This window comes from Gossypium arboreum, chromosome 6 (assembly GCF_025698485.1).
Source record: "Gossypium arboreum isolate Shixiya-1 chromosome 6, ASM2569848v2, whole genome shotgun sequence".
NCBI lineage: Eukaryota > Viridiplantae > Streptophyta > Magnoliopsida > Malvales > Malvaceae > Gossypium > Gossypium arboreum.
Genome location: NC_069075.1, coordinates 134,152,458 through 134,172,337, shown reverse-complemented (window position 1 = coordinate 134,172,337; position 19,880 = coordinate 134,152,458). Strand labels below are relative to the sequence as shown.

Genomic DNA, 19,880 nt, shown 5'->3' with positions numbered 1-19,880 from the left:
TGAGATGCTGTGAAATATAGGGCTTTCTCCATGACCCTTTCTAGTATCGCCTAGTAGTGGCACCTTCACTCCCTTTGGGATTTAAAAGTAGTTTTGACCAATTGGTCGGGTTGTTCATAAGCAGATATTTTGGCCAACAAAACTCACAACAATCCCCAGCTTCCTTCATGTCCATAAAAAAAAAAAGAGAACAAACCCCTTCGTGATTTCAGGAAGAGGTTCAATGTTACGACTATGATGACCAAATGTGTCTCTTATGCTCTCACCATTCAAGCTTATAACAACTCGTTTTTCAGTGACGTCGGAAGTGATGATTTTGGGATCAAAATTCCGACAAGTGAGCTTGTAGACATTAGTAATTAATGTTTATGAGTTAAATATAGTATTATGGTAAATTTTGATTTGGTAGATTTTATTAATTGGCTAGTTAGTCAAGGTACAAGTGGTGTGTACCGAAAGTTAGTAGTTTTGGAATATGAGGTATCGGGATCTCATTTCCATAAACCGAGCTCGTAAATAATATTATTAAATATTTACATAGTTGTTTTATAAGTGAATTAAATTTCAGTCTAATAATTTTACTTAATTGAATGATTAATTAGGGTAAAAACTAAATCATAAAAACCACAAAATTAATCATCATTGATTGTTATTAGCTCAAATGCTTAATTAACAGTTGTTAAAGAGCCCAAGGGATAATTAAATCATTTTAATTAAGTGTGGACAGTTTACATATATATTTTAGATTTAATTATATGTTGATTAAGGTTAAATAAATAAATAAACAAAAGGTTAAAAAATAAAAACATGAAAACATCTCATCATTTTATTCCACCTTGAATTAGAAACCAAAAACACCAAAAAAAAAAAAAAAAAAGCCATTTTTTAACCACCAAAGTTGGGCCATTGGTAACCTTGCATGGTAAGCTTTTCCAACTCCGTTTTTAATAATTTTTATATTTTTTATATCGTTGTAATTAGGTCCAGTTAACTTATATTTCTGTTTTCAAAACTATTAAAGATTTCTAAAGTTTTCATTGATGAAAATTGAAGTTTTGATGTTTAATAGTTTGATTATAAGCTTAGATATGTTTAAAGACTAATTTGTTAACTAAATTTTTTAGTTTTGTGTAAGAACCAAATTGTAATAATGTAAAATTTGTCATGAAATTTTTGTAATTATTGAATATATATGCTGTATAGGGATGAAATTGAAATCAAAATGAAAAAGCAGGGCTTAAATGTGAAAATTATGATAGTTTTGATTTTAAGGACTAAATTGAATAAAATGCAAAAGTTTAGGGCATTCAAAAAAAATTAAACTGATGTATGCTTATAATGTGATTAAATAAAATATTTGGAATTGATAAATTGAATTGAATTATTAAATAAATCGAAAATTAGACCAAATTGAAGAAAATTGGGGAAATGACAAAAATTGCTTATTAGTCTTTAGTGAGTTGTTTTGTTGCTGTTTTGATTAGGTAAGTTCACATGTATAATTGTAATAATTTTTTTATATTTGATTTTTGAATTTGTATTTGTTTGGTAACAATTTGAATTGTGCACAATTTGGTATAACGGGTGAGTTATGAACTAAAACATAGAAAAATGATAAGCTAATGGTTAAAACTAAAATGATGAATTGATATTTGAAATAAAAATGAATTGATAATTGATTATAATTGATTGAATTGTGCTAGTGTGAAATTGATCGATTGTTTACGGTAAGGACTGAATTGAATTGATTTGAGATTATTGTATGTTGATGTAAATGTAAAATTGATTTTGTATTGAAAAGAATTATGTTGGCATATTGATATGTATTGATGAATTACTATTGAACATATATAATTTGAATTGATAAATTGGCTTATAATGGAAATTGAAAACAATTACTCTATTAACTGTTCGGGCAGAGTCAGATATAGTTGACATGCCATAGGATAGGAAGAATTCAGGGTTACCTGGATTACGAGTTGATGAGGCACGGTGTGCCAAATTACTTCGGTTATACCGATGAGACACTGGGTGTCAAACTTATTAATGAGCATTGGGTATAAACTATTTACTTAAGATTTATCCGATGAGGCACTAGGCGCCAAATTAGTGTGTTGGTTAGATTCATGTATTTGTTCAAGTTCTAGTCGAGTTAATAGGGGGAATAAATGGTAAAAACGAGATAAATATAATTAAAATAATGATGATAGAGTCCTGGCAATCATGAGATTGAAAATCTGAAATGAAAGGTGTTATTTGATAATTATGATTGCAAATAGAAATGAAATAGAAAGTAATGTGATATTTGATTTGTGAGATATAAGTTGAATTGGTAATTTTGATATTGTAATACTGTAACACCCCAAACTCAGCCTAGACATTATGGCCGGATCTAGCGCTGCCACATGATAGTGCTTTAGAAATCGTAATGATGTTAGGACTATTTCTCTATATGTACCATTTTTCATTATCTTATGCTATCTTCTAAAATGTGTCATTTGTTTTCAATCATTATCCATTTTTAAAACGTTATACTTTGCAGAAGCTTTTAAAACCATTTAGAGATGTGTGGTAGTTTCGTAAAACCTTCGATTCTTTTGACAATCCGAGTTTTCCTACTATTGGCAGTAAAAACCGTAAAACATTGCAAAATCCCAAATTAAGCAAAAAAATCAGTAAATGCCTTAATTACATTAAATTTTCCCCAAATATAAATTAAATCATATGTAAACAGAAAATAGTCTAAGTGGAAAACCGTGTGGCCACCGCTGAGTCCTCCCTGCTCCGATCCGTCTAATGTTGGGGATTACCTGAACAAATAAAACAGAAGAGGGTGAGTTTTCACAAACTCAATGTGTAATCCCGACATATAAAACATGCATACAACATAAATCAAAATACAATCTGGGCCGGAGCCCATTACAGAACCAATCGGGGCCTCAGCCCACTCAGATACAGATGCAAAATAGATCATCAAAGTCCTACCCACCAGCCTCTACACACCATCTCCATCCAACCCTGTACACCATGTGGGGATAAAATCAACCCACCCATCCCTACAGACCAGGCTGTATCGAAATACGGCACATAATCAGATAATTGCAGCTGAGCTGCCAGATATCAAGCTTAAAAGCCTTTTAGAATACTTCCTCCAATATAACATCAAGCCAACCTCGATGCATTGCAACATGCATAAATGGCATGCTAAAATGCAATCTATCAGATTACTCAAACAGTTAAGATTTACATCTAAGTATCACATGCTTAAATCATACATCACATAATCAGATCACGAAATTAGGGGTCTAAGTAATGCTTACCGACCCTTCGACAGGTCACAGTCGACTTGAGCGACCCGTGAAACCTTATAGAGTTTTCCAGAAAAATGGGCTCACATGCTTATGTAGCCTGCCCGTGTAGGCCCACATGCCCGTGTAGGCCACACGGCCAAAATTGGCCTTGCCCGTATGGATCACACGGCCTGGTCCAAAAATTTCACACGCCCGTGTGGGCCCACACGGCCCAATTGGTTGAGCCTATGTCTCGTACATGGCCTTATTGACCGTCACACGGCCGTGTCATGTGCCCATGTCTTATGTGCAAGGCCTGGCTCGTCGATCACACGCCCGTGTACTGCCACACGACTTACCACACGGGTGACACACGCTTGTGTGGTGTCGACAGAATAGTTTTTTGGGTTTCACCGATTCTTGTTTTCTATTTTTTTGGGTACACATCTGGTTTCATTTGATGCGAATACAATCCCCGAGCACTCTAAAACCTAAGATTGACCAAGAAGCACGAATTAATAGCCTAAATATTCGAATTAAAATGAACCCCAATCGAGAGACTTACCAATTGATCGACAATCACTTACCCTCGTTCAAACAACCAAAGTCCTACCCCCTTAAATCGCTGAGGAACGATCACTAGCCCCTCGGTTGATACCTACAAACCAGCTGGAACCCCTTTAAACAAAATACAAAAGAAATAGTCTAAATCAATTGAATACCAAGACTTACCGAATACGCAAAACAGTCGTTGACCCTGACAGAAGCAGAACAGAACCGAAATAGGAAAGAAATTGAAGAGAATAGACGTGGACAAAATGGAAATTCAATAGGGAGAAATAAGAATCAAAAGTCAGAATTTTGGTAGAGAGTAGAGAATGTGCCAAATTTTTGCCAAAAAGAATATCAATTAGAAAAATATTCTGATAACTCCTAATAATCACAATCCCTTAATTTTCTCTACGAACTCTCCACTACCCACAATTCTAACGCCACTCAAACTCCTCCCCACAACTACTCAAAAATAAAGCCTAAGTAGGGAATCGAACACAAGATCTCCAGCACACTTAACACTCCACTTAACCACCAGACCAGCAGGCCCATTCTGATTTGAAATTACAAATAATTCAATATAAGCCTTCTAACTAGAGGTTAAGGCTTAATTCAGGAAAAAGCCAAAATTTGCCAAAGACATGGCTTGAACTTGGGACTTCTCACACACACCCAGAATATATAACCATTGAATCAGATACACAATTATGTTAAAAACCCACAGAAACGAATTTATCAAATTTGGGGTGTTACAACTCTACCCCCTAAAAAAAAATTTTGGCCTTGAAATTTACCTAGTCAGATGAGGATACTGCTGACGCATCGCATCCTCAAGCTACTATGTAGCCTCCTTAGTGCTATGATTCCGCCATAACACCTTCACTAAAGGAATAAATTTCCTCCTTAGAACTTTAACATCGTGATCCAGAATCTGAACTAGCTCCTCCTCGAAGGTCAGCTCTGGCCGAACCTCAATCTCCTCAACAGGGACAATATGTGTGGGATTAGAGTAGTAGCATCTCAACATCGAAACGTGAAACACATCATGGATGTGGTCTAACACCGGAGGTAGTTCCAACTGATATGTGACTGGCCCCACTCGCTTTAAAATACAGTACGGCTTAGTAAACCTAGGGCTTAACTTACCCTTACGACTGAACTCAAAACCTTCTTCCATGGCGAGACTTTGAGAAAAACTAAGTCTCCACAGAATACTCTATCTCTCGACGTTTCAGATCTGCATATGACTTCTGCCTATCAGAAGCCGCTTTCAGTCTATCTCGAATCAAACGGACCTTGTCCTCAGTCTCAAAAACCATCTCTGGACCCAGAATACATCGTTCATCCAACTCAGTCCAGGATAAGAGAGTGTGGCACTTACGATTATATAGTGCTTTGTAAGGTGTCATCTGTATACTAGACTGGTAGCTGTTATTGTAAGCAACTCTGCTAATGGCAAATACTCCTCCCAATTACCTCGAAAATTAATAATACAGCCCCTCAACATGTCTTTCAATATCTGAATTATCCTTTCCGACTGACTGTTTGTCTGAGGATGGAACGTAGTACTGAAGTCTAACCTTGAACCCAAAGCCTCATGAAGCTTCTTCCAGAATCGAGACGTGAAACGTGGATCCCTATCAGAGATGATTGACACAGGTACCCCATGAAGTCTCACTATTTTCGATATGTAAAGCTTAGCCAACTTCTGCAGAGAAAAGTTCGTCCTGACCAGAATGAAATGAGCAGACTTGGTCAATCGATCCACGATGATCCATACAGAATCCTTCTTAGTAGGTGTTAGAGGCAACCCACTAACGAAGTCCATCATCACTCGCTCCTATTTTTACAACGGAATCTTAACTGGCTGCAACAAACCCGAAGGCAACTGATACTTAGCCTTAACCTATAGACAAGTCAAACAGCGAGCCACGAAGTCGATAACCTCTCGCTTTAACCCTGGCCACAAATGTAAGTCTCGCAGATCTCGATATATTTTATTTCTGCCAAGATGCATAGCATAAGAGCTACTATGCGCTTCTTTCAGAATCGATTGTCTCAAGTCCTCATTATTTGGTACACAAATCTGACCACGGAAACACAATTCCCCATCCTTATTAATCTCAAAATCTGTAGTCACACCACTCTCAACCTGTCAAAAATGCAACTCAAGAAACTTATCCCTCATCTGTTTATTTCTGATCTGATCAATCCATGTCAGTTTCACCTAAAGTTTAACTAGCAGACCACCATCGTTAAAAAGACTCAGTTGAGCGAACATCACTCTCAAATTGGACATAGCCTACGGCTTAACGCATCGGCCACCATATTAGCCTTTCTAAGATGATACTCGATAGTGCAGTCGTAATCCTTAAGCGGTTCAACCTATCTACGCTGCCTAAGGTTGAACTCCTTTTGAGTGAGGAGATCCTTGAGGCTTTTGTAATCAGTATAGATGGTACACTTCTTACCCTATAAGTAATGCCTCTAGATTTTCAGAGCAAAGACAATTGCCGCCAACTCCAAATTGTGCATCGGGTAATTAACCTCATGCGTCTTGAGCTGACGAGACGCTTAAGCAACCACATTTCCACCTTGCATTAGAACACAATCTAGACCCATATGCGATGCATCACTGTACACCACGAAGTCTTTACCGGGCTCAGGTTGTATCAGAACAGGAGCTTGAGTTAAAATAGTCTTGAGCTTATCAAAGCTTTTTTGCTGTACATCAGACCATACTAAAGGAACTCCCTTTCGCAGCAGCTTAGTTATTGGAGTCGCGATAAAAAAGAACCCTGCCATGAAATGTCGATAATATCCTGCCAGCCTTAGGAAGCTGTGATTTCAGACACATTCTTCGGCTGTTTCCAACTCAACACAGCCTCAATCTTACAAGGATCAACATGAATCCCCTCAGTCGAAACCATATGTCCGAAAAAAGTTACTTTTCGGAGCCATAATTTACACTTACTGAACTTCGCGAATAATTGTTTCTCACGGAGAGTCTGTAGAACCACTCTGAGATGTTTATCGTGCTCATCTTCAGGCTTAGAATACACAAAGATACCATCAATGAACACCACTACAAATTGATCCGGGAAGGGCTAAAATACTCGGTTCATCAAATTCATAAATGCAGCTGGTGCATTAGTCAAACTAAAGGGCATAACTAGGAACTCGTAATGTTCATATTGAGTCCTAAATGCTGTATTATGCACATTCGCCTCCTTAACTCTCAACTGATAATAGCGCGAACGTAGATCAATCTTAGAAAACATAGAGGCCCCTCTGAATTGGTTGAATAAGTCGTCTATTCTCGGAAGTGGGTATTTATTCTTGATCGTTGACTTGTTCAACTAACGGTAGTCGACACACATCCTCATTGTCCTATCTTTCTTCTTTACAAATAGAAAAGGTGCTCCCCACGGAGATATACGGGGACGAATGAACCTACGATCTGACAGCTCTTGAATTTAAGCTTTAAGTTCTGTCAGTTCTTTTAGTTCTATTTGATAAGAGGCGATAGACACCGGAGCTGTACTAGCAATCAACTCAATCCCAAGCTCTATTTTTCGGCTTAAAGACAACCCCGGTAGTTCTTCAGGGAAGACATCTAAAAAGTCCCTCACAGTTCTGATGTCCTTAATCTAAGAGTCCCCAGAATTAGAAACACTGATGTAAGCCAAAAATACTATCCCTTCCAAACTAACTTTTCCGCTACCATAGTTGAGATCACATTAGTCAGGTAGTCACGACGCTCCCTAATCATAACTACCTCATTGTCCTTATCGGTTCTCAAAATAACCCTCTTAGTCGCACAATCCAGACCCACTCGATGCTTCACCAGCCAGTTCATTCTCAAAATCAGATTGAACTCCCCAAACGAAGCTCCATCAGATCAGCCAAAAAGACTGTCCCTTGCACCTCTAACGGGATGTCTCTATATAGTCTACTAACCCAGACAGATTGTCCCAAAGGACTCACAACCTCCACTTCACTAGAAGTATTCTTAACCAGAATTCCCAAGGTTTCAGACATAGTACTAGTTATGTAAAAGTGTGTAGAGCCTATGTCTATCAGTGCAAGATAAGGTACACTATGAATTAAAAATGTACCCGTGATGACATCCGAAGTATCTCTGTCCTCACGGCGACGAACAGCATAGACCAAAATAGTCTGCCTCGCCTCAGTCAGTCCAGCACCTCTGCCTGGTGCTTTTTGTCCTCGGCTCATGCTATTACAACCCCTGGCTTGACCATAACCCCTAGGTGGCTGCTGAACTACCCTCGGTGGTTATGCATTACCAGAACCCGTAGCTTGCATTTGATCTTTCCTCCGCGGACACTCTCTAACACGATACTCAATAGATCCACATCTCAAACATGCCCTCATAGTCCTCCAACACTCGCCCTGATGGAGTCTACCACAATGCCCATAAGGAAAACCCCCAGTAGGTGCAATAGGGGCCCCAACTCTCACTGGCCTATCAGGTCTGGCCTTTTTCGTAGGCCTCAACATAGAATTCGAGAGCTTCGAATCCCTCTTGTTCTTACCCCTCTCGCGATCCCTATTTTGGCGCTCCTCGCGCTTAACATCCTTAGCAATCTTGGCTTTCTAGACTAGAACAGCAAACTCACGCTCCTTCTGCGGAGCTATCAGCACCCTTAGATTATCCCTAAGGCTGTCCTCAAAACGAACACATTTCTCATATTCAGTCGCCACCATGCCTCGCACATAACAGCTTAGTCTCAGAAATTTGATCTCATACTCAGTCACCGATCGATCACCCTGAGTGAGATTTAGGAACTCACGTCTCCTAGCATCAATATAACTGGCTCCCACATACTTAATCTAAAATTCTGTCTTAAAATACTTCCAAGTCAACCGTTCGGGCTGGGCGCCCTCCTTAACTGTCAGCCAACATTGGTATGCTTCATCACAAAGCAAGGAAACAATGCCCTTTAGTTTCTGCTCGGTAGTAAAATCTAAATCATCAATGATTCTTTTAGTGGCCTCCATTCAGTACTCGGCCACGTTAGGGGCGACTCTTGTGACACCTCGAAATAACTTAACCCCATTGGACCGGAGTCGTTCTGTAACTGACCCTCTATCCCCAGATCCAGTATTGGGCCAAGCGACCCTCTCCAAAATCTTGAGCATAGCTTGGGACAATGCGTCGTCCCCAGCCATGCGATCACGAGACCCAATCTCAGTAGCAGGTGACACTGGCATCTCACTCATGTCTAAATTTAGTATATTATCCATGAAAGAGGACTCAACTTAAGCCCCTCTACAACCTCTACCTCGACCTCTAGTACTACGTTCACGGATACCTCGTGCGCTCATTGTCTAATCGAATTTATCTGTATTACAAATTTTTATGGTTCAGTTACAATTTCAGTATTTATTAACAGATGTTTTATGCCAAAATAGTATCAGAAGTTTAGAGTTTATTTCTGTAAGTCATAGTCTCACTACAATTTTCAATATACACTAACTAAAGTGTTTTCAGCACAATATACTACCTATAGTTATTTCAAACATACTAGTAGTATTTTTTAGATAAACTTTTCAGAGTTTTCAGAATACTTACAAGATCAGCGTTGGAGACTCTGCGAACCACACACTTACCTAGAATATTTGAAAACATTTGGAAATGATTTCTTTAAAAACCAATTTTGGAACCCAAAATTCACAACTGAGTTTTAAACTTGACTCTGATACCACTAAGTGTAACACCCCAAAATCGGCCTAGACGTTACAGTTAGATCTAACGCTATCACATGATTGTGCTTTAGAAATCGTAATGATGTTAAGACCATTTCTCCGTATGCACCATTTTTCATTATCTTATGCTATCTTCTAAAACGTGTCATTTGTTTTCAATCATTATCCATTTTCAAAACGTTATACTTTACGGAAGCTTTTAAAACCATTTACGGGTGTGTGGTAGTTTCGTAAAACCTTCGATTCTTTTGAAAACCCAAGTTTTCCTACTACTAGCAATAAAAACCATAAAATATTACAAAATCCCAAATTAAGCAAAAAAACCTGTAAAGGCCTTCATTACATTAAATTTTCCCCAAATATAAATTAAATCATATGTAAATAGAAAATAGTCTAAGTGGAAAACAGTGTGGTCATCGTTGAGTCCTTCGCTGCTCCGATCCGTCTAGTGCTGAGGATTACTTGAATAGATAAAACAGAAAAGGGCGAGTTTTCGCAAACTCAGTGTATGATCCCCACAGATAAAGCATGCATACAATATACATCAGAATATAGTCTGGGACTGGAGCCCATTACAGAACCAGTCGGGGCCTTAGCCCACTCAGATACATATGCAAAACGGATCATCAAAGTCCTACCCACCAGTCTCTACACACTATCTCTGTCCAACCCTACACACCATGTGGTGATAAAATCAACCCACCCATCTCTACACACTAGGCTGTACCAAAATGCGACAAATAATCAGATAATTACAGCTAAGCTGCTAGATATCAGGCTTAAGAGCCTTTCAGAATACTTTCTCCAATATAACATCAACTCAACCCCGATGCAATGCAACATGCATTAATGGCATGCTAAAATGCAATCTATCAGATTACTCAAATAGTTCAGATTTACATGCTAAGTATCACATGCTTAAATTATACATCACATAATCAGATCACAAAATTAGGGGTCTAAGAAATGCTTACCGACCCTTCAAAATTTCACAGTCGATTTGGGCGACCTGTGCAACCTTACAGAGTTTTCTAGAAAAATAGGCTCGCACGCCCATGTAGCCTACTCGTGTGGCCCACATGGCCTAAATTGGCCTTAGCCGTGTGGATCACACTGCCTGGCCCAAAATTTTTACATGCCAGTGTAGTTCACCCGTGTAGGCCCATACGGCCCAATTAGTAGAGCCCGTGTCTTGTACATGGCCTCACCGGCCATCACATGGCCGTGTCTTATGCGCATGGCCTGGTTCGTCAATCACACGCCCGTGTACTGCCATATGGCCTACCGCACGAGCTACCACATGCTCGTGTGGCTTCGACAGAATCATTTTTTAACTTTTACTGATTCTCGTTTTCTGTGTTTTCGGGTACACACCTGGTTTCATTTGATGCGAATACAGTCCCCAAGCACTCTGAAACTTAGGATTGACCAAGAAGCACGATTTAATAGCCTAAAGGACCCCCAATCGAGATACTTATCAATTGATCAACAATCACTTACCCTCTTTCCCCTCGGTTGATCTTACAAACCAGCCGAAACCTCTTTAAACGAAATACAAAAGAATAGTCTAAATCAATTGAATACCAAGACTTACCGAATACGCAAAATGGTCGTTGACCCAGATAGAAGCAGAACAAAACCAAAATAGGAAAGAAATTGAAGAGAATAGATGTGGGCAAGATGGAAATTCGATAGGGAGAAAGAAGAATCAAAAGTCAGAATTATAGAAATGAGAGAATGTGTCGAATTTTTGCCAAAAAGAATATCTTAATGAACTCCCTACTACCCACAATTCTAACTCCACTTAAACTCCTCTCCACAACCACTCAAAAATAAAGCCAAAGTAGGGAATCGAACTCAGGATCTCTAGCACACTAGACACTCCACTTAGCCACCAAACCAACAAACCCATTCTAATATAAAATTACAAATAATTTAATATAAGCCTTTTAACTAGAGGTTAAGGCTTAATTCAAGAAAAACCCAAAATTTGTCGGATACATAGCTTAAACTTGAGACCTCACACACACACCCAAAACACATAACCATTGAATCAAATACACAATTATGTTAAAAACCCACAGAAACAAATTTATCAAATTTGGGGTGTTACAAATACAAAGTTGATTAATGATGTATATATGAATATCGATAATATTGAATGCTCATAAATATCAGCTATACGAGCTGGAGGGCCAATATAGAAATGTGATAAATCTAGGAATTTGATGTAGAATTCGAACAATAAAATGGAATAATAACTGCCATTATATTGAAATTGGATGTACTGTTGACAACAAAATGAAATGATATGATATAACCTTTATATTGATTAATTGAAGCTTGAATACATTGATACATGTAGTACCATTGAGACTTTTAGTTGTATTTGTGAATTGAAATGTTGATTAGAATGTTGTGAATGATATTGAGTTGTTGATTTTCATGCGATTGGTATTAAAATTATTTGAAATGCTAAAATTTTAAATTATTATATGAATTAGTTAAGTTAAACTCACCTTGTTGGTATAGGGATGTTGAATTTAGACAAGATCATCAAATTGAATAATTTATTGTATAAATTCATAAAATGAGGTAAGTTGCTTTAATAATTGTAAACTTATTAAGCATATGAAATGCTTACACCCTTATTTCTCTTTTCTCTGTAATTTATCAACTTACGAAATATGTCAGGCGAATCGTTGAGAAACTCACACATCTTATTGTTAAATTGGTAAATCTTCTAATCGTTTAAAACATGATTTCGTGACATCTATTTAAGTGATTTGTTGATTTTATAATTTGGTCGGTTTTGTGCAAATATTTCAAATTAGATTTATTTCTCTTTGTGAAACCGGAAGACAACACACCTTCTCAAAATTCCTACGAGTTATTGCTTAGGCAAATTGGCCTTGGCTTCGTCCTGTGCCTTGGCTTCGGCATCATCAGTCAACCCGGCACGGACGCCAAAGCGGAACACCCTCCAATCCCAGCTCCTCTCTTCCTTCTTCCCTCCAAAAACCCTAAATGCTGCCCCCCCCACATTTTTATTTGAAACCGAATTATTGAAAAACAAAGTCAACCCCAGAACATTAAAAAGGAAAAAAAAAATCATTGGTCTTTCTCGATTGTTGGGTCTTTGAGATATGTCGTCGGAGATCGAGGTGGTGGAGGAGGCTGTACCTTTGAAGCAATTGAGTGGCGTTGTAGCGAATGGAAATGAATATGGGGGAGGGCATCATGGGGTTGTTGGTGATGTTGCCGATGATGAGAGCTTGAAGAACGATGTCTATACCGCTGCTGCTTATGGGGATTTGGAGAAACTTCAGAGGTTGGTTGAGTCCGAGGGTTGCTCTCTTTCCGAGCCTGATGGCCTTGGTTACTATGCCCTTCAGTGGGCTGCTTTGAATAATAGAACCGCAGCTGCTCAGTACATCATCGAGGTTTTATTTATTTTTGTTTGGTTATTTTTATGGATTTAATGAATTGCCTTTCCTGTCAGAGTTGGGAGTTTTGTTTCTGATGTTTTGAGTTTGGGATTTATTGAGCTGTTTTTATTTGGTATCCAATTCATGGAGTTTTTTTTTTTCTAAACATTTATTGAATTGGGGTTTAATGGGCTTAGTGAACTCCATTTTTGGGAATGCATGCTTTTGAGTCATGGAAATGACTTTTGAAGTTGTTTGAATTTTAATGTTTAGTTATGTCATGTCACTCTTTAAGTTTTCATTGGATAAATTCAGTTTAATTGAGCAGATTTTGGGTTGTCTTGATATGCTAGCATGGTGGAGATGTGCATGCGGTGGATCATAATGGACAGACAGCCTTGCACTGGAGTGCGGTCCGTGGTGCAGTACAAGTTGCTGAGGTTTTACTCCAAGAGGGTGCTCGTGTTGATGCTGCTGACATCTATGGTTACCAGGTTAGCATTTTCTTCAATGCGGTGCCCAGTATTATATTCTTTCTCATTCAAGAAATTGGCATGGCTCCCCATGGATTTGGGACAATGAAAGCAATGTAAATTATTGTTAAAACAAAGCTAGCTGTTTTAGACATTCTTCTCTGCTGAAGTTGGTTTGTATCTGCATGGGAACTCAGCATTATGTGGTTTCAATAAAACGAGTACATCATATTGATATTTTGAGGCTTAATTTAAAGAAGATATGTTTTTGCTATGCATTTTAGTTAAACCTTATATACTTGCTGGAATCAATATTCCCTCACTTATATTCTGATTTGTCTTGGACGTCAAGGACGCCTATAAGCATAGCATTTCATGCTTTCTTGTTTGCTCTGGGTTGCTAACATGCTAGGTCCCCTTAAATTTTCCCTAGTCCTTGTCCCTGTAATTTTATCCTTTAGGTATCATCTAACATTATGTGCAATTTTGTACAGTTGTTACTTTTTTTTTTTTCACTTTTTTAAAAAAGAAATTTGCTAGAAGTCTAGAACATGAGGCTGGTTTCTATTTCTTAATTTAACACTGAAAACTTTATGCTATTCGTGGTTTACAATTTAATTGTATGACAATAGCCAAATTGATATATTTCTTGCTTTTAATTGTACTTCCAAATGAATGCATGCTTAGTTTTGTAATTTGATGCAGATAACACATGTTGCTGCCCAATATGGTCAGACTTCTTTTCTCTATCATGTTGTTTCGAAATGGAATGCTGACCCTGACCTTCCTGATAACGATGGGCGAAGCCCTTTACACTGGTACATGAGGAGTTCTTCTTACATCTCTCTTATTCATTTGATGGTCTAGGATAAGGCACTACGGTGCTGCTCTTTATTTCGCTATCTAAATATCAGCATTTTATTGGGGGTTGATTTTTTTCCCTTATCTAGCATTAGCATCACATTGTTTTCTATGTTCGATTACTTAGGTACTTCAAATTTCCTTGTAATCAATGATGAACCTTTTTTTTGGTACTTAATGTTAATGATTTATTGTTTGAAACATTTGCTGGTAAGTTTATTTTTGGAATACCTAGTATTAGTTTAATTATAAAAGAGTTTAACTTGCTAGTATGATGTTTACAGTAGTTGTTTTCATTCTGGAAATTTTAAAGAGTGTTTAGATTTTTGTTCACCATTCCTTCTGTTAAATCTCTCTTTGAGTTAATCTTTTTTTTTTTTTTTAATTTAACAAGTTTGCTTACATATTCTGATTATTCTATTTGATTTTCCCTGCAAATTGCTTGATTGTGTGATGAAGTTTACAATTGAGGCCTGTTATTTTTAATTCCAATTTCCTTTCAATATGGACAACTCTAGGGCTGCCTATAAAGGTTTTGCCGATTGCATTCGTCTTCTTTTATTTCTTGATGCACATAGAGGGCGTCAGGACAAGGAGGGTAATTTTCTGATTCTTGGTTTTAAAATGTCATTTCTAATGAATTTCATCCAGTTAATGTAGTGTGATGCTCTGTTAACTATGTTTCATCTTTACATCAGGTTGCACTCCTCTCCATTGGGCAGCTATCAGGGGTAATCTTGAGGCTTGCACAGTCTTAGTACAGGCTGGCAAGATGGAGGACTTGACGGTCACTGATAATAGTGGCCTTACACCTGAACAGCTCGCTTCTGAAAAAAATAACAGACAAGTTGCTTTTTTCCTTGTAGGTTCCATGACATTTTAACTTGGTTAAGAAATATGATTAGTCTTTCATGAATTGTTTGGATATTTATATGTTTGTTTTTCAGTCTTGTACTGTTCAAGCTCTTTCTTGTTAGCAATGACTCATTAATGCCTTGGCTGAATGAATGACATTTCTGGCTTCTTCTACCCCACAAATATTTCTTGTGAACTCTTGATAAAAATTCAAATAATAGATGCTTTATAAGCATTAGATAAATGTCCAAAATGTGTTATTTATTCTTTATATTTCTGGGGACAATTTGAAATGGTTGATGCTTTATGCAGTTGCAAACTCAAAGCATTTTCACTACCTTTATGCTGCGTTTAAGGTTTATGAAGCTGGGAGTTCTCTAGTAACTAATATTTTTGTTCTTGGATAGTCAAACCTTTTACCTTTCTTTGTATAGGTGCAAAATGGGTGTAGCATTTGAAAATTTTGTGACTTCACCATGGAAATATTAGGATGCAATTGTTATTGCTTTTGATTGGTGTTTTTATTTGTTTCAGTAAAGACTGTAGAATTACTTTGTAAGTGCTTAATTTGTCTCCTGGCTATTGGTCTGTTTGATTGTTAAGATGACGTGCTTATGAAATCAGATGAATTATACCCACCTATTTATGTTTCTTACATCTGATTCTGCAGGGAAATGCTAGAAGGCTGCTTGAAAAACGATGTGATGGGAACAGCCGTCTTGGACGATTTACAAGATTAAGACTTGCGCCACTTCTTTGGTGCATTATCTTGCTACTATTAGCGACCTATATTCAATCTGTCATAATGGGTATGTCTTTTGATCTCTTCATGAAAGTTAATTGTGCCCTACATCAAGACAATACCTCTCTCTCTCTATAACCTATTTATTTTTGGGTTTGGACATCTGTTGCAGATGCAAATCTGCCAAAGTTGACGGCTGGATTTAGCTTCATGGCTTGGTTTGGTGTTATCCTGGCATCTACTGGTTTAGTTATGTTTTATAGGTGTAGCAGGTATATTCTGTGATCTGGATGTATTTTATTTCAAAAAGTCTTTTAGGTCATCGTGGCACTTACTACATTGTTTTGGACACTGCTTAGCTATCTGTTAATCAGTTTGTTAAATTTCAGAGTATTCAGCTGTCTGTGGAGACAATTGTTTTTGGAATTATTATATGGCTGGATTTGAGATAAAGGGTTTGTCTGCAAAATTCAATTAGTTTCCTTTTATAGTTTTCTGGAACAATTTTCAGGAGAGATATATGGTCTTTGGCACCTTTGATGTTTATTTTTTTCATGCAATTGGTTTCAAGCATCTAGCAATTAGATTCTTAGCTTTTTATCATGTTTATTTTTTTTGGAAGGGAAAGAATCTTCTTTTGAACTGGTAGGAATGGGGTGGTTTACGGTGGCGGTGAGTCATTATTTCTGAAGATAGCATATTAACCGTATATTCTGAGATTTATTAGGGCAGTGTCTATGAATCCATATGATACATTATCAAAATTGAAGTACATTTTGTCATTTTCTTTGCTGAATTAGTTGGGTAGCTCTCTTTAAGAGAAGTGGGACTTGGTGTATATGATGCCTAGCTGTGCTAGACAGACTTCTGTTGCTTGTATTTGGTCATATTCTGATTCATTGAAGAGTGTGCTTAACTAGTTGTTTATCATTTTAAATTTCTTTGCAGCAAAGATCCCGGTTACATCAAGATGAATGTGCATGACCCTCAGAATATGAAAGATGATGTGAGTTCAGTTTTTCCTTACAAAGCCTAACTGGTTTTGTTTGATTTGTTTTCTTTTGTCTTCTTGAAACTTGATTGTTGTCTGTCCTGTATATTTTGTTTTCTTCGTATACTATACATATATGTGCATATATCTATCTTTTCTGTTAAATGATTGTAGTTCCTCTCTGTATCATATTTCTCCTGTATGTTCCGCTAGGAACCCTTACTGAAGATTGAGACAAATAATCCTTCTTTGCTAGCTGGAAATTGGTCTCAACTTTGTGCGACATGCAAGGTACTTGCCTAATCTAGCCTTATCGTGTTGGCTTATTTGATAAATTCCATTTGTTCTGACTGTTTTGCTATGTTATTTTACAAAATTATCAGATTGTTAGGCCTCTTCGTGCAAAACACTGCTCCACTTGTGATCGTTGTGTCGAACAGTTTGATCATCATTGCCCTTGGGTATCAAATTGTGTTGGAAAGGTGCTTTATTGTTGATGAGTTTAATGGTTTTCCCCCTCTATAATTTTAAGGTTTCAGTTTCTGCATGTTTAACATCCTGTACTTCAATTAGACAATAAAGTTAAGGGAATTGAAAGCTCTCATACATGAGACTTTTGCGAATCATAGACAAGTATGGATGATGTGTGATTGCTAGTTGGCTACAGTTATGCTTTTAGGTTAATTTCTTGTGGAAAGAGGTTATCATTTAATTATTTGATGAGTAGTGATTGTATCTGTTGTGATTAATTTCATTTAGGTATCTTATGATGCAGAGAAACAAATGGGACTTTATTCTTTTCCTTGTTTTAGAGGTTTCAGCAATGCTGATTACTAGTGGAGTTACTATTGCAAGTATGTATTTTAATCAATTCCAAGTTCAAACGGTTTTCCAAAGTTAGCTTAGCAAAATTTTCTACCTTGATTCTCTTACCTACGTATTTGTTGTCATATACAGGAATTGTGAAGGATCCATTGGCTCCCTCATCATTTTTCCCATGGATGAACTATGCTGTTTCTCACCATGTTGGTGCTATATCCTTTTTGATTGTAAATTTTTTCCTCTTCTTTGGTGTGGCAGCCTTGACCATTATACAGGCTTCTCAGGTATGACTTGAGATTTTGTGATCTACCAGTTCTCTCTTTTTTTCTGTGGGAATTACTTTTTCTGGTTATGATCTGGGGCACAATAGAAAAGAAAGTGTGCTTCACCAATGCTCTTAGTTGGATTAGTCTGATGCACTGTTAAGTTGTTGGTGTAATACATTAGGGAAGTTAAAAGTGCTTTTCCACCACAAAAGCAATGTAGAACACCTGGCTTTTGGGGTCAAAACTGCTGTGGAAAAGCGCATAAAAGTTAGGATTTAAATGCTTTTGGCTTTTGCGTTTGGAAGCGAAAATTATCAAAATACTGATATTTATATTAACTATTTAAAAGAATATAAAAATTAGATTAATTTATATTTAATGTATAATTACATTAAATTATTTTAATATAATTAGTATTATATTTAAGTTTCTAAAATATTTTATGTATCATCAATTTTACAAATAATTTATATTAATTACTTAAACAGTAATAAAATTTATACTTCATTTACTATTATATTAAATTATTTAAATATCATATGAAGAACTACCCTAAATTTGTCATCCTAAACTTGATAATGTCTTTCATGGAAAAAAAAAAAAAAGGAACTAGATTGGGTCCGGCATCATCATAAATGAATCATATATCTTACTGTTACTGTTGGAAGTTATTTAGTGATTATGGATCGAGTGAATGTGCCCATGCCTGGACTCTGATTCTTGACAGATTGGTCAAAAATGATCATCTTCCTTCTCCATGCCAACTATCTTCGAGTTACAAACAAATGCCACATATTTTGCTGCAATGATCGTTAGAACTAAATATCCTGTAGTGCTGGAACTACTAGGGTCGAAAAGAATGTTATAGACCCAGCTTTGAACACGAGTGTTTGGAGAACCTAGAGAGCGATTTGTTCTCTCTTTATCTGGAGACTTATTTGGTACTTTTCTTGCTACAGATATCTCGCAATATAACAACAAATGAAATGGCAAATGTCATGCGCTATAGCTACCTCAAGGGTCCTGGTGGTCGATTTAGAAATCCATATGATCATGGATGCTGGAAGAACTGCTCAGATTTCCTGATCAAAGGCTACAACGAAGACATACAGGTTATTGAAGATGCAGTACATTCTGAAGGTATTGGGATGGTCCAAATGACTAGGGAAAATGGTAGTCTTGGGAACAAAAACGGCCATATTGCTATAAATGTGAATTCTAGCAAAACCAATACACATCAAGGGCATCTTCACTCTTCCCAGTGCACCTATAGTAAGTCGGAAACCGAGAGTGGGACTTTGGGGTTGGGTCATGGTAGTGGACGGAGCAGTGCATATTCAGTGTGAGTCAAAACAAACTGATATGCATATTGTATGTATTATAAGCATACATACAATTTCAGCTTTTGTTTTGTTAATCTACGGGTTTGCTTCATTTTTTTTTTCCTTTTGTCCTTTGCTTCCCATTAATCTAATTTCATCTGATATTAGATTTGGTGATGTGTGCTTGAAATTCCAGTAATTCATTTGCGGTTAAACCGCACATTGTAAATACTTCCCATCATCATTAAAGAAAAACAAAACAATGATTATAAATTGATAAATTTGTGATTGCTTTTTGGGAAGAATGTGGAAATGAAACTAGTTTTCTCAATCAATTATTGCAAAATTCAGTTCAAACTTTCATAACATTAGAAAATATCACTAATTAAACAATGAGAAACAAAGGAAACCACCAAGGCATTGGGCTAGGAGCTTCTTCTGAGAACATTGACCACAATGAAATTGTGGCAAGTGTTGATGCACTGCTCGATGAAGTAAAACCATCTTCGTTGCCAGTAAGGATTTATGTATAGGACGACACCAATTGT

General features: G+C 37.0%; 2 protein-coding genes across 2 annotated transcripts; one reads left to right on the top strand and one right to left on the bottom strand.

Moving 5' to 3' along the window:
* Positions 1-4,680: 4,680 nt before the first annotated feature.
* On the bottom strand, positions 4,681-5,019 carry LOC108487819 (uncharacterized). The gene has a single exon (XM_017792169.1). It carries the CDS (start codon positions 5,017-5,019, stop codon positions 4,681-4,683), a length of 339 nt encoding a protein of 112 aa, XP_017647658.1.
* A 7,107-nt stretch (positions 5,020-12,126) lies between these two features.
* On the top strand, positions 12,127-19,613 carry LOC108489486 (protein S-acyltransferase 24-like). Its single transcript, XM_053029781.1, has 13 exons — positions 12,127-13,015; positions 13,354-13,494; positions 14,179-14,291; positions 14,853-14,932; positions 15,033-15,196; positions 15,860-15,998; positions 16,104-16,203; positions 16,880-16,937; positions 17,136-17,213; positions 17,306-17,404; positions 17,698-17,776; positions 17,880-18,028; positions 18,970-19,613. Exons 1-13 carry the CDS (start codon positions 12,719-12,721, stop codon positions 19,354-19,356), a joined length of 1,884 nt encoding a protein of 627 aa, XP_052885741.1. The 5' UTR covers positions 12,127-12,718; the 3' UTR covers positions 19,357-19,613.
* The last annotated feature ends 267 nt before the right edge of the window (positions 19,614-19,880 follow it).

Coding starts and splice junctions, on each gene's coding strand:
- LOC108489486 (XM_053029781.1), top strand. CDS start 12,719: ATGTCGTCGGAGATCGAGGTGGTGGAGGAGGCTGTACCTTTGAAGCAA. Junction 14,933..15,032: donor AGGGCGTCAGGACAAGGAGG/GTAATTTTCTGA, acceptor TCTTTACATCAG/GTTGCACTCCTCTCCATTGG. Junction 16,204..16,879: donor ATGTTTTATAGGTGTAGCAG/GTATATTCTGTG, acceptor ATTTCTTTGCAG/CAAAGATCCCGGTTACATCA.
- LOC108487819 (XM_017792169.1), bottom strand. CDS start 5,019: ATGGAAGAAGGTTTTGAGTTCAGTCGTAAGGGTAAGTTAAGCCCTAGG.